General features: G+C 43.2%; 1 protein-coding gene across 2 annotated transcripts in view; it reads right to left on the reverse strand.

Moving 5' to 3' along the window:
- LOC147024692 (annexin A4-like) overlaps positions 1-15,822 on the reverse strand; it is a 76,486-nt gene that overhangs the window by 5,315 nt on the left and 55,349 nt on the right. The window contains exons 11-15 of one of the 2 annotated variants that reach the window (XM_085884840.1): positions 13,677-13,733; positions 10,950-11,043; positions 6,757-6,852; positions 5,281-5,339; positions 506-628 (exon numbers count right to left, since the gene is read on the reverse strand). In XM_085884840.1, coding sequence (XP_085740966.1) covers positions 506-628; positions 5,281-5,339; positions 6,757-6,852; positions 10,950-11,043; positions 13,677-13,733 — 429 coding nt within the window. Of the gene's footprint in view, positions 1-505; positions 629-5,280; positions 5,340-5,443; positions 6,478-6,756; positions 6,853-10,949; positions 11,044-13,676; positions 13,734-15,822 lie in introns of those variants that run through there. The other variant, XM_085884841.1, reaches the window with a different exon arrangement.

Consider the following 15,822-nt stretch of genomic DNA (forward strand, 5'->3'; position numbering starts at 1 on the left):
AAGCAAAGTTTAAAGATGACAAAAAGTTCCACCAATATCAAATTTGGAGTCAAAAAGTTCCACAAATATCAAATTTAGAGTGAATATTTTTTTTTCTGTTTTGACCCCTTTCACCCCAATAAGTCCCCAAACCCTGAAGAATGAACCCAAACGTCAAATTAAAAAAAAAGAAAATCGATAAATGTTTCATGCATCCCTCCCATGTTGATTAAATACACAGTTTCATTTTAAAATGTTTAAAAATGTGCCCGTAATTGCATTTTTCGGTATTTGAACGTTGCGGTGGGGTCAACAATGATACTGCTCTCGCATCTTCTTGCCAGGTGGTGACCATAACTACCAAGTTTGGTGAATTTGTGTTCAACTGTTTAGGAAAAGATAGCGTGACAGACGGACAGAAAGGATAGACAGACAGACGGACAGAGCCGATTAAAATACCTCCCCCCCGTTTTATTTTCAAAAAGCATGGGTATAATAATGGGGAGGTAGAGAAACATGTAGGTACCTTGATAAAGGAGTACAGTGACTTCCCATAGCGTGAGCGGAATTCCTCCTTGATATCAGCCAGGTCAACATCACAACGAGACACCATCACCCGGATAAGTGTCTGATCGTCTGTCCCCAAGCCCTGTAAACAACCCCATTAGCAGATTTTGAAGATGCAAAAACAAAAACATTCAAAAATCAAAAGGTATCTACACAAATGTGGGAATAAACGAAGTTGAGGATGTGTACTTGAGGTACAATGGAAAACTCGTGGTGGTCTTCATCGACGAACAGGTAGAACAATAGATCAAAATCAACAGAATGTAGATTGGGGTATACTAATGGCCATGGGAAGCTTTTGCTCCAATGAAGGGATAATGCACAAACCGTCAATGTCTTATTGGTGGTTTAGCGTACTCTGATCAACGTTCTGATGACTCAATCCCTTGCTCTGATTGGAGTTGAGTACAATTCAAGGCACTTTTTTGATGAACTGGAAATCCTTGTGCGAACTGTGTAAAAAAAATTATTCCTCATTAAATGTGCGATATATATATATATATATATATATATATATATATATATATATATATATATATATATATATATATATATATATATATATATATATATATATATATATATATATATATATATATATATCTTCTTCTTTCGGCTGCTCCCGTTAGGGGTCGCCACAGCGGATCATCCATATGATCCGCATAGTGATTTGGCACATGTTTTACGCCGGATGCCCTTCTTGACACAACCCTGGTCGCCTCTTACGACACAGGGATATGGTACACTTATTTTAACCGGGGTATACACCGGCCCAGTATACTGGTACTCATTTCGCCAACCTCGGAAGGATGACAGGCTGTCAACCCCCTGGTGTATTAATTCAGTGGCCCAACGGGGCTTGAACTCAGGACCTTTTGGATCCCAAGCCGCTGCCCTAACCACTGCGCCAACACCAGGCTATATATATATATATATATATATATATATATATATATATATATATATATATATATATATATATATATATATATATATATATATATATATATATACACTTAAAAAATTATTTAACGTTATACTTTTGACGGTGAGAGGTAAATGGACCATCAATGAAGTCGATATTCTCTGTATTGAGTGAACATCCATTGCCAAATCTTCATTATCAGTTAATTGTATTCATGGTATTGCAGATATCCCAAGTGTGATGGATGCAGATGGACCTGTCTTGTCACATTATTACAATATGCCCAAACATTTGGCTGTATCACACTTGTGCTCAATTACAATGTGGCTTCTTATACAGAGTCGAGACTCATGGAAGAGCTCGTACACTGAACAGATCGAGACACAACAGGACAAAATGAACAGTAGAGCCAAAGGCCAGGACAGGGGGGAGCTTGCCAAGCAATGTGGAAGTCGATTCCACAGGGGTAGGAAAAAAGAAAAGAAGAGGAGAACAAATGAATAGAGGTGAGTAGTGATCCTGGATTTAGGTAGTTTCACCAGAGAGGGTTGATGGTGGGCTGTGTGAGCCCTACAGAAACCTAGGAGGGGGGGGGTACAAGATGTGGAAAGAGCAGAGGTTTCAAGACCAGAAAGGAGGCAGTAGAAGACAGCGAGACCACCGACCTGTCTGAGTTGGCAAAATGATAAGAACATTGACTCAGCTTCAGCACGGGAGATTCCAATGATCTTGTAGGCCTTGGTTTCCACGGCGTCAAGATGAGAAAAGTGAGAGGCAGGGGAGCAGGACTCCATCAAGCTGCAGATGAAGGCCTTGTAGGTGGATAGGAGTTCAGGTATGCCAAGGAATGACTTTGTACGATGGAGGATGCCAAGTTGGCGACTGGCTTGAGAGGCGAACTTTCAATTGTGATTTGCCCAAAAAAAATCATGGCTAATGATGAGACCCAAGAGGGTGAGTGACTGAATTTTTTTCAAGATGATTGTAAAGAAAAGAAATAGAAGGGTTTACCAGACAGTCCTTTCAGAGAGAGTGAGAGAGTGAGAGTGAGAGTGAGAGTGAGAAAGTGAGTGAGAAAGTGAGAGTGAGAAAGTGAGTGTGAGATTTATCAGGATTGAAAGACATATTCCATATTCCAAGTGCATGACCAGCTTGTGATTCTATCAAGGTCTAACGAGAGAGAAGAGGCTGCTGCCTATTCAAAGGATGAGGGATGTCACGGCAGAGGGTGGAGTCATCAGCAAATAGATAAAGGGGATTTTCCAGAGTCAGATAGATCATTGATGAAGATTATGACTGGGCCAGAACACTGTCTTGGGGCACTTTTGCCTTCACAGGTAGAGGAGATCAAAGGATTCTGTTGAGAGCTACATGTTGGGTATGATAGTAGAGGAAGTCAGTAAGCCACGTGTGGAGTTGGTCTCGAATGCCGTAGGCAAAGAGTGGAGAGCAAGGCGGGATGCCAGACTGTATCGAAAGTTCGGGATATGTCAAGAGAAATGGCCCTGATCTCATATCTGACATTCAAGGCCTCCATCTATTGTTGGCAGAGTAGAAGCAGCATGTCTAAGGTAGAGTGACCTGGTCTGAATCTGAATTAATGATCTGAGACGAGGCCATTGGACAAAATAAAGAATTTTATGTCAACTGCAATGATGAGTTACATGACCTTGCAGGTCATTTTATTTTAAGATATTTCTGGGTGGTACTGTTGAAGATACCTTCCAGGACTGTGCAAATGATTGACAGGAAGCTGACTGGGTGAAACTTAGCTGTCCCTGATTTATCATATTTTTTGGTGCACTGGGTATTACTCCGAAGGTTTTCCACAAACTTGGACAGATGCTAATGTCATAGCTCGACTGGAGCGGTTTGGCCAGAGGCACAGGCCACTATGGAGCACAGACCTTAAGCACGACAGCTGAGATGTCATCAAGATCTGCACCACATTTTGCCCACAGAGGCAGTTCTTGAGCACGGATCCAGTGTAGTCAAGGACTTCTTCATATCACATGTGTGATTAATAATTTTCATTGAAAATACACATTTTACATGACGATAAGTAAATCATGCAATAATTAATATTGTTGCGAATTTGGAAAGACCCCGGGGAGTTACATCAAACACATAAAAGATCCCTGGTGTTTATAGATATTTCCATAGTGACCGTTTAGTTAGGTTCCCCATCCCCTCGTACCAGGGACAGGGATATGAATTCCAATTGTGTGAACCATCGCCATTGTTCTCTTCCTGCTTAAAAACCTTCATTCTCCAACTTTCTATTCAAACCTCATTCCCAAACCCTCATTCTCCAACACACATACTCGAACCACCATTCTCAAATACCCATCCCCAAACACTCATTTTCCAACACCCGTACTCGAACATGCTTCATTCTCAAAAACACATTCTCAGGCTGCGTCACCTCACCAGCATTTTGCCCAAATAATCGCCATTCCAGCGTTGTAATGGTCGTAAATTCTTCACCGTTCCAGCATCTCAGCAATCAAAGCGGATCAAACAAGGTGCTTCCTGAAATGCCCCCTCCACCCCACAATCCAGTAACCAATCCCAGCCACTACGTCGCAGCCTCAGCCAATCGGTGTTGGATGCAAAAGTGGAGGTGATTGGAGACACCATGCAGTGGACAATAAAAACCTGGGACAGAGTGGTTTTAAGGGAGTTTGCATGCAAACCGGGAGCAGTCCAGTCGGAGAGAAGAGAATAATCCAGGGCAGAGCAAGGCGGCATTTATAGCTGAGTGCAAAGTCCAATCCTGAGGGAGTCTGCATACTGAGACGAGGAGATCTGGCCAGGTTGACCGGGCTTCCAGAGCCAAGCGGACAGGTGCTCTGAATGGATCAGAACCAAGCAAGACGCTTCCCAATGTGGAAGCAGAACGGACGCAGACCGAGCCATGGTAGAACTAACTCCCTCGCACTGCACCATATACCCTTGCATTTCCCAACACCTACACCTCAGTAGCTCATCTGTTGTGGAGCATCGACGATCAACACGAGTTCCAACAGTCTTTTCAGAGCAAGCACTACATGATATTGCATGATAGCGTACCTGTTGCTCACCTGCATCGACACTTCAATGGGACCCACAGGAGCCAAGCCTGCTCATGTACGGGTGAGGAAGGGGTCATCAACGCCCCAACTTCTTCTTTCTTTCTTCCCCCTTTTCTATCTAATTTCCCCAGGTGAATGTGGTGCCTGTCTCTATTTCATTTAAGGCTGATTGTATATGGGGTTCTTTTTATTGCTCGAGGTAAGTGTTTCTTATGTCACCCTGTAATCTCCTGTAAATACATGCCTGTTAATACAAGAGTTGTTTCCCAAACCTGCTTGGTGTCCATTTTCCTCCATTGGTTAGACACACACAGTGTGTCATAAGTCGACAGGAGATTGACCTGACTGATTCGCTGTGCTAATCTAGCAGACATCCCACTTACGATTCTGCTTGGCCATATGTAATTAATAAACAAAGGTGGGGCGTCGAAGGCATGGTTCTCCATCTAGGATAATGAAATCACCGGTGAGGTAACGTGAGAATTGGAATGAGAACCCCGCCAGATTTAGTCGCCTTAGATGGCATCCGTGGTTGCTTAGCAACCCAGGTGGCAGAGTTATCCGTGGCTCGTCGGCTTCAGGGTCAAAGATCTGGAAATGGGTCCGAGAGAGGCCACTCATGACCTGGCGCCGTACCCGCAACAATATCATTATTACGATTTTGTGCTCAAGGCTTTAAGATTTGAAATATTTTGCAGCACAAAACCCAATGTGATGAAAACAAGGAACACATACCTTCATGGATGTGTAGAGACTCTCAGCAAAGAATGCTGTTGGTTTGCGGATGCATTTCACTGCAAGAAACAAGGCACAGTATCCATGCTGAACGACATATCAATATATTGTATCAGGATGTCACAAAAGTTTTGTTGGTTTTTACCGCAACAATGAGACTTCATCCCGTTGCTGAACATAAAATTTATTCATCAAACGCAAGTGCCATGAAAATCAATACACTTCTGCCAATGAGATAAAAGTGCATTTATACCATTCAAGGAAAAAAAACCCCCAAAAATCTAGTTTTCTGGAGTCGATAAACTGCTGAAAGGCAGTTTAAATTGCTGCTTGGTTGGAGAAGGATTTCACACGGAGGAAGCTGTCGAGGTATTTTAAAAGGTGGCAGTCTGTGGGGAAGAAGGTCTGGTGAATGGGCTGGGTGAGGAAGAACTTCGTACCCCAATGTGTTCAGTTTCTGAAGTCACTTGTGCACCATGAGGACGAGCATTGTCGTGGAGCAGGATTGGGCCTCTTCGCTTCACCCATGCTGGCTGTCATTGAGAGAGTTTCTGATGAACAACGTTTAATTCACGACAGTACCTTTCAGCTGTGATGGTTTCACCAGGTTGCAAGAAATTATAGTGGATGATACTAGTTGTAGTCCCGGTGGAGGCTGGGTTTTGGAATGCGTTTAGGTGCTCTGTCTCTGTCGAGCCACTGTGCTGATAGTTTGTGATTGTTGTTGAGGATTCATTTTTCATCACACTTAATGATTCTTTCAAGACACGTGTAATTTTTGTTTCCGATGATAAGCAAAGAGCAAATCGCCAATCGACGATTTTGTTGTTGTTCATTAAACTCGTGAGGCACCCACTTGTCGAGCTTTTTTACCTTGCCGATTGCGTCAAGATGCCGAGAAACAGTTGCAGTGCTTACATCAAGCTCTCCAGCAATTTATCACCGTTTTTCTTTGACCAGCTTCAATTGAGGCTTTCAGACGGTCGTCATCACAATTGGAAGTACGTCTGCTACATTCCTCATCTTCGAGGCTGATCGAAACTTTGCAAACCATCATTGTACTGTGCGATCATTTGCAGTGTCTTCACCCCGTGCTTGCTAAATGTTACGAGTTGCCTCGTTCACTCTGTGGCCTAGATTGAACTCGTGAAGCAAAATGGCATGAAAACCTTTTCTATCAATCCTTCACTCAGAACCCTGAAACAAATATCCATGTTAGATTTTTTTTTTTTTTTAAACACAACAACAAAAAAAACTTTTTTTGCAAAATGTCTGCCAAAGCACATGCTACAAAATGATATACAACTTATCAACATACACCATCACGAGCATTCAAAAACATTATATTTCATTGAAGCACCCAATTTTCATTCATTTCTCCAAGCATAAAAGGCGTTCTGAGACTATGCAACATAACGCTGCACAGCTGTCGAGCCATTTCTTAAGGGAAGGGGTAAAATATAGATACTGACGCACCGACGGCCAGCATTCCATTCTTCAGGTCTCCAGACATTTCACGCTTGATGCTTTCCTCAATGTCATACTTGCACACATGCTTGTATTCCTCAAATACTGAAAAAGTTTGTGAAGTGAAATGTTAGAGATGCAGGAATGGATTTATATTCACGCGTTTGGCGATCAATGATTACAAAACAGCACTCATGAATAGGTAAAGTGGTTAAAAAACAAAACAAACAAAAAACAAGAAGAATTGCATTTTTCAAATGCCTGTGACTTATGCTGTACTCCAATGAGTCAATGGTTTCAGATATACATACGTACATGGTCACAATAATGATGTCCCACGCAAAAGTTAATTTGTCATTACAAGCATTCCCTGCAAGTAGGTTAATTAGTTTAAAATCCAAAGATAACTGAAAATGTTCAAATGCATTCAGCCATGATAATTTACTTCTTGGCAATGTACTCATGGATGCAACTCTACATGTATTGTGTGTGAGTGAGTAATCAGTGGGATATTCAAATAGCATTACCATAAACAAACACTCAATAATAATCAGTGTGAAATTATTTCGTTACTTCACAAAATTTAACACCAATCTAAGTAGTCTTAAGCCTGCAACACATTAGCCGACAACGCAAAAAGACCATCTGCAACAGTCTAGTCTGTGAAAGTCTTTGATAATCGTGTCAAAGACATTCACAGACTAAACTGAGGAGGTTGACGGCCGTCTTCAACAAGGTTTTCATGCGCTTTGGCGATTATCATAAAAGTTGAACATATTAAACTTTTACAATGACTTGTCGGCAACAGTCGTGCATAATCATGTCGTGTGCGACGGTCTGAGCCGATCGCTGACACGGTACAATTTATTGACTAATTGATTAATTAATTGACCACCCGTCGCTTCGCCGACAGGAATACTGAGTGGTGGGGAGGGGAAGTGAGAGAGAGAGAGAGAGAGAGAGAGAGAGAGAGAGAGAGAGAGAGAGAGAGAGAGAGAGAGAGAGAGAGAGAGAGAGAGAGAGAGAGAGAGAGAGAGAGAGAGAGAGAGAGAGAGAGAGAGAGAGAGAGAGAGAGAGAGAGAGAGAGAGAGAGGGAGTGGGGGTGGAGAGAGAGGGGAGTGGGGGTGGAGAGAGAGGGGAGTGGGGGTGGAGAGAGAGGGGAGTGGGGGTGGAGAGAGAGGGGAGTGGGGGTGGAGAGAGAGGGGAGTGGGGGTGGAGAGAGAGGGGAGTGGGGGTGGGGGGGAGAGAAAGGAGTGTGTGAGACAGGAGGTAGAGGAGGGAAGAGAGGAGGGAGGAGGAGCGAGGAAGGGAAGGCAGACGTGCGGTGGAGCATTAATTACGATTCATACCATCTCATTAAAATGCTTCTGCATGGAATAACCTTGAAGATGGAAACAAAATAATGTTTGAAATCCATTTTGTACCGTCACATGATAAATACCACCCAGAGACAAACACCGCCTGGACGCGTCCAGAGCCAAGCCATACAGAGACAAACGCAGCCCGGACGCATCTGAAGACAAACTGTCCAGACACCGCTCGGACAAGTCCGGAGATGTACTCCAATCTGGACACGTCCTGAGAAAAACACCGCCCGGACATAACTACTGTCCAGACACGTGTGGAGCAAACCACTGTCCCGACATAACCACCGTCCGGATACGTACCAAGACAGACAGACAGACAGACAGACAGACAGACAGACAGAGAGAGAGAGAGAGAGAGAGAGAGAGAGAGAGAGAGAGAGAGAGAGACAGAGACAGAGACAGAGACAGAGACAGAGACAGGTGTGGGAGGATGCTGCACTGTATTAGGAGGAGGTGGAGTGAGGATGGGGCAAAGAGAGAGTGGGGTGGGGGTACAGGAGTTAGCAGACAGAATATGTTGTGCTTTATGAACAACAACACACACACCAGCAATTTTTCGGGAATCAGCAGGTTGGATTCAGCGCGATTACCAACTGCAGTAAATGTAATATATATGTATGTATGTATGTATGTATTATGTACTGTATATATATCTTTCTAAACACTGACTGATATTAAAGATCAGTATCTTCTGGATGACGTAGAAAACTGAAATTTTGTGTGCCAATGGACATCGAAGCCGGTACACCAGGGAAAAAAAAAAAATCACAGAACTGTCGTAAAGCATCCGTAAATGAAAATATAAATAAATGAAAATAAATCAAATGCAAGTGAGTGACCCGAGACAATGGGGAAGCACGGTTCGTTAGTGCTTACTAGTACTAGCGGGGTATGCTTACACATTGTGCTTACACATTGTGTAAGCATACCCCGCTAGTACTGCATACAACACAAAAATCTTGAGTAGCTTTCACCAAATATATTGTTGGATGTATGTAGACGTTTCTGGGAGATGTGCTCAAACATTATCCTTTATAAACAGCTGCGTGTGACAGGTGGAAAAAAAACGTTGGCTTGCTAATTGAGGAAACACGTCAATAAGACAAACGGCTCAGAAATCGGATGTTATAATACATATTTTGCGATGAAACTCACAAAAGAGAAACATATAACCTTTGTAAAGCATACCCAATAACTAAATGCTTTAGAAACAGTCACAAAGACAAAGGCAAACCTAATAAACCTCCACAAGATATGGGATGAGACTTTCCCACCACAGCGCTCATTACAGGCATGGCATGTCCATACACCCGCAGAGAGTCCCTGCAAATCCAAATCTACCCATATGTACCACATCCGTGTGCACTGTATAGTGTATACGTACCACTACCTAGTAGTAACTGTTGACTGCACATCACAATTGGGACACAAACTGTGCTGCTTTCGGCTGTAGGGCACTCAGTAAGTGGCTTAACCACTCAAGCAAGCACTCCAACGGAACGCCTAGCCTGGCAAATGATTACCAATTGCCATTGATAAAACTATGCATCTGGAAACGCCCAAGAAATGTCCGAATTGGACAAATGAACACTTTTTTTTTACCTTTGGAACAGCTGCTGAATTTATTTCTGGTGCTTAAATTTTGTAATTCAGCAGAGTTTAAAAGATTCTCGTGATAATCGCATGTGCAGAAATGAAATAAAGGCACAAACGCTGAGATTCGAAGCTATGATGAACAGGCATTCAATAATATGAGGGAGGAAAGAGAAAAAGAAAAAAAACTATCGTTAAGAAATTATTGCGGCCTGTTCCAAGTTAAGGCATGGTTGAGCGGGCCAAAAAAACCCCCCCAAAAAACTTGGTGGCTTCAGACCCCAGCGAGATCACCCAGGATTCACCTTAAGACCCAGAGAGGAAGGTGGCCAAGGATCGCCTGATAAAGGATATAATTAAACAAGTCCGTTAATTATCTTCAAAAGGGGTGTTTTAATTAACCCAAACACCCAATTTTCACTCTTGCACTTCCTTGGAGTTTTCTTAGTATGCATGCAAAGTTTCAGGCTGCTTGGTTTCATGGTTTTGGAGTTATGGAGGAGACACACACTTATCAGTGGAGATTGAAAACTTGCAGCTTTCATTAACTTCCGGCCATAGCACCAATATGGCAGACTTTTGGTCAGCATTGAAAGAGGCCCAGCTCGTAGATTTTCAGTGGGATCGTGCCTGCCTGTATGACAATAGCAGCAAATCATATTCAAAGCGGAATGCCAAAAAAACGCAAAGTTATTGTGATTCACTCTGCAACAGAGATGGTGCCCCTGAATCTTGTGTTTCTCCTCGCTCTCCATGGATTGACATGCTCCACTACATCATTAAAGAGTGTCAGATGCATCCTCTATAAGTTAGCATTGCAGCGCTCATCTTTTGCAGCAAGTAACACGGCAAGTTGTTGAACGCTCCCTGAGCTAACCGTCTCTCCAAACCAGGGCTTTACCCACAGCAGCTTGTTTATCTTGGCACACCATCGGTGATGTATTATTACTAGTGCCAAAGCAGCATTGCTCAGAACCGTCACCATTCTCATCCTCTCCCTGCATTTCATCTTCATCGCTATTTTGTTTTCCGACAATTATATCATTGACAGTTGTGTGGTTTGAGGCAGTCTAGGTCAAAATAAGATTGTACAAGATTCGTCACAGACGGTCTTGTTGCGTTGTGTCAACGAACGTTGGCTAGTGTGCAGCAGGCTTTAGAAATACATTTCAGGCTCATAAAAGAAAAACTATGTGCAAGAAGAAAGATGTAAAAGTTTATTTGAAAGTTGAGATGATGTACCTCTAAGCAGGTGCTGCTTGTTCCGTGCAAGTAGTAAAGCATTGAACTTTGACTCATCTGTGCCCCATCGTGCCTCTCCTGCATTGTAAAGGTCCTGGGATTGAAAAAAAAACAAAACACACAACTGTACATGGTGCCAATATTAATGAAATAAATGCTGTGTTGTCGATGCATCAGTTGAGTATTGCCTGCTTTGTCTAGCAGATGTTAAAGATTCCAAAGTATATTTCAAGACCGAGATGGGGCAGAGGATTGAAAGCATCTGGCTCAGAGAAATCCTTCAACAATCAGAATCTTGTGAAGCTTCTCCTAGCCAAATGTATCTGATGGTCTCTTATGTAACCCTGTTTGTACAATGTCCAGCCAAACATTAGGACCATATTCTGTCCAGAGTATCAGTGCTGCCGAAGCAGTCTCCTGGGTTATTGGGCACAATCGTGGACGGGTCACCACTCTGACACAGGATACTCGAATGGCTCAATCATCCCAGCAAGCTGGTACTCATTTTGCCGACCTCGGAATGACGACAGGCTGAATCACCTCACCAGGTATTTATTCAACTGTCGAGCGGAATTTGAACTCAGGACCCTTGGATCCCAAGCCCACCACCCTAACCATTAAGCCAATACCAGGCATATACAGCGTGAAAGTGGGAAAGGCAGTTGTTCGGCATCTTAAAAATAGACCACACACTGTTACCGTGAAAATGAGACCTTGGATGATCAAAGGCTACACTCAGCTGCTTATAGCTGTGGTTACCATCACACAGGCCAGCCAGCTGTAAATTTTGTTCCTGCAATTCTCAATAGACCTCTGATTTTGACTCTCCCCGTAGAGCCTGGAGTTTCTCAAGGCAGCATCTCGAGCCAAACTTTGTTTCACCAATTGTTGCTCTCCAAAACTGTTCATTTTATTTTCAGAAAATTCCTCATAATACTGTGAAACCCCTTCCAAAGAGAAGCCACTAATAGTGCCTCCTTCAAACCTAACTTGCAAAACATGAATGTTGGTCTGATGCATGGAACATGTCATTCAATACAGATAAATCTGACATTCTCAACATGCCTCTCCAGAAGGATCAGCAAACCAACCCTCTAAGTACATCCTTGATTAAATGTTGAAAGCAGTTAAATTCCTTGAACTTCACCATTAGCCATGACCTCTCTTGGGCCTACCAAACATCAAAGGTGGTAATCAAATCCAGCCACATACACGTTATCCCCCAACATATCAAGTACCTCTTCAACAAACTCCTGAGCTTCACAGCCTACAGGGGTATTTTGCTGTAACTCAATGGAGTACTGCTTGCTCTTCCTTATGGGAAAATTCCTCTGCTTTACACTTGTTTCCACTGGATTATGTAGAATGTTCTCAAAACCACTGGAATTTTTCATAAAGAAGCAAAAATACAAGACTTCCTTCACCTATCATGGACAGGTTGGTAGCCTCCGTTTTGGACCGCCTTTTTTTCTGGTCTTGCTCCCTCTGCACTTTCAGTCCTGCACCCTTCCAAAGCCACCCCAGAACAGGCATATGTTCTTCTCGTAACTCCTTCAATAAGCTTTCAACATACAGGCTTACTGCTCAGCTTTTCTTTCTTCTGGTTGTGGAGCTGCCTTCACGAGTCAGTTCAACCACACTCTTCCCTCCAGAGTTTCAAATCAATTAAATCCCAATACCATCTCCTGTCATTGTCTATCTCAACTCACGATAATTTCTACACCACTAAGCCATCCCAAATTCACCCCTCTTACCTTCAGATTACTGTTTTCTTCTCCTTTATTCTCTTTTCTTTTTCTGTCCCTCAATGTGTCTGCCTGTTTCCCCACTGTCCCTTTGTTACCTCACTTTTCCACAAGCATCGACTTCAATGCTCTTCATGCAGAGTTCTATTCCTGAACCTTAATAACCGTTGCAAAGAACCTCCATAACTCTGGCTAAACTTGATATTCTAAATCTATATGTAATTTTTATGCTTTGCCTAAAGGCAGACTCGGTGCTGCCAAAGCAGCCTCATGGCAAGGATTACACTGAATTGTTTGATGCTGCCATCACAGCGGTAGTCAGGACAAGAATTTAGAATTTGGCCAAGGCGCTGGAAATAGCTCACCTTCTTCATGCGAATGACACTGCAGGATCTTAACCTGCAGGATCTTAACTAATGCTGGTAGATGGTATGCCCAAATTAATGTCCATCCGAGGGACGGCATACACATTGATGTGAAACACAAAGATGACAGTTTATAGTTGGGCTGAGATTCAAAGCCAGACTAAACAGCTCAGAAGCATGTGTGTATATTTATAGGCTATCCTGCCAGCCCAAACTTTACATGAGGTAATGATAATCTACAATGGTTAGAGGAGTGTCTGCTCTGAGTCTGGAAGGTCAGTGGTATGATCGTGACCCTTGCAGAGTTATACCAAAGACCACAAAACAAGTGTTTACTGCTTCTTCGCTTGATGCTGTGAATTAAAAATGATAGTGTTGCGGGAACCCATATTACCCCAGGAGGGTGCTTAACTTTGCCTAATCTCAGCGACCGTGTTTAACTGATGTCAAGTTTGGTGTTGTCTCATGGCTTTGTATGTGTGAGAGTTATGCACACATCATGTGTTAAGCGTTAGTGCACATTATGTCTTCGTCTGTGTTATACGTTTTGCAGTTCCTACACGAGCGTTTTAACCTTAATTAAAAATAATGTACATTACTACCCATCTTGAACACACCTTGGCATCTTTCTCAGCGATGGCAACATCCACAACTGCATCGGCGTCCCTCCCTCCCTGTAAAATACACAGTGAGGAACAGCACAGCATTATAACATACAAGCGAGAATAGCTCGGAAAAAGCAAGCCAATCAAGAAGCACCACAACACTTCCATAGTTAATAAATAAATCAATGAGCAATGTTCAGTAAATAAATGGGAAACAAAAGCACATCCATACTCCAGATTGAAAAATAAAATCACAGCCCATGGAACAAAAGAGCACGGCAACGAGAGCACGGCAACCACAGCACGGCAACAAATTACACTCAGGCTTGCATTAGAGCAGTGGTTGTGAATGCTTGGCCAATACGTTGTCATCTTTTATTTTCACCAAAGCTGCAGGTTTGGAAGTGGGAAGGAGTGGGGTAAGGGTTGGGGTGGAACGGTGAAGGTCAGTTTTGCTTGTGATCATCATAATGAAAATTAAGGTCGGGGCTGTGGGCAACCGGCTAATCAGTTAAGATTTCCCTGTGTTAAGGGCAAACATGCAGTTTGAGACCATTTTAAATATACATGCAAGGTGACTTCCAAACAAAGTTTGAGGTTTGTAAACTTCAAAGTTACAGATACTCTAATGTAAGAATTTAAATTTTTTTTTTAGCAGGAAACCACATCATACCATCAAAATATGACTTGTTCATTTAAAAACATGGACTACATGTACGCATCTTCACATTGTTTAGGTGATCCAATCATTTGCAAGGGAATTTGAGAAAAGGGGAAAAGTTTAAAGGCAAATCATCATTATGGTAAAAAATATAGTTTTGCAGTTTTTGACATTAGATTGCTGCGGCTCTGCAAAACCAGAACTCCACCGAGGCAAATGCATCCAACATATAGTGATCCAAAGACAGTTATCTCGTTAGTATTAGTTTAGTTGGCCCTTTCCACATGTCTAGTGGTAAGATGAGACAAGATGCGTTGCGTAGACTTTTAGTTCAATATTCAACCCGATATTATTTTGTTTCTTTCACTTATTTTACTTCCCTTATTTCACACACGAGCCCTGCAATGCATGTAAGCACACCATGGGCCAGACAGAAATGTCACGAGGATATGCTGCAGCGTCCCCGTTCAAACTGCACACCATTTCCTGTTCAAACGGCGCACCATAAACCAACCAACGCCTCACCTGAGACCCTCACCATAACACTACAACGTTCACCATGATCACTACAAATGCCTTCTAAAAATCCCTACAACAACCTACGCCCAAACTCTTCACCACAATCGCTTCAACCACTCCCAACGCTTCAACGCCTTCACCAAAAACGCCACAGCGCTTCCTCTACCTGACAACCACGACAAACCGTCACAACCATAGTTAGCTCCCAGGATGGTCACTACAGTGTCTGAGGATACCGGATGAATGAAGGGCATTGCGAGCCGGGGTGTTTCGGCGTGCAACTTGAAGCACAAACGTGCGCTGGGGTTCGTTCAACGGTGCCCTTGTAGCTTCGGCGTTCGGCGAAATAACCACTCAAATGGAGTTCAGCGCACATTCAAGGCCGGAGAGCACTCATGAAAACCCTCGGCCAATGTTAATTGCGGAGCTGTGTCGCGTGGCCAGGCTTGGAGGCAACTGAGGCCATTTTCGACTCTGGGGCCTGGTGGGGTGTGGTTACGGCACAGGGTGATGGCAATGCGCCAATGGAGTGTTCAGAAATGCCTTCAGGCTTTTTTAATCCACTTTTTGGCCCCTCCTTCACTCCAGGCTCTATAGAAGACAGCAAATCAGGCTCAAGCTATCGAATACACACACACACACACACACACACACACACACACACACACACACACACACACACACACACACACACACACACACACACACACACACACACACACACACACACACACACTTCAGCCTCCAAGCTTTTCAAAGCCTTTACTGAGATGAGCGCAACCTCAATGAGGGCAGTGCAACTGAGCGTGGTGAGCAGGGCAAAGCAAGCAGTTACCAAGACGTGCCGGGGTAATTGCTGGGTCATCGGCGCTTGGCTTCGGCTGCATTCCACGGTCAATGCTCATTACCACTTGCAGACTTTCTCACACGTCCACATTAAGCTTTCTCTCACGCATATTTTCTCAATTTGTGCCTCGT

The sequence above is a fragment of the Eptatretus burgeri genome, chromosome 6, assembly GCF_056783735.1.
Source record: "Eptatretus burgeri isolate ZD-2024b chromosome 6, Ebu_testis_v1, whole genome shotgun sequence".
In the NCBI taxonomy this organism is placed as follows: domain Eukaryota; kingdom Metazoa; phylum Chordata; class Myxini; order Myxiniformes; family Myxinidae; genus Eptatretus; species Eptatretus burgeri.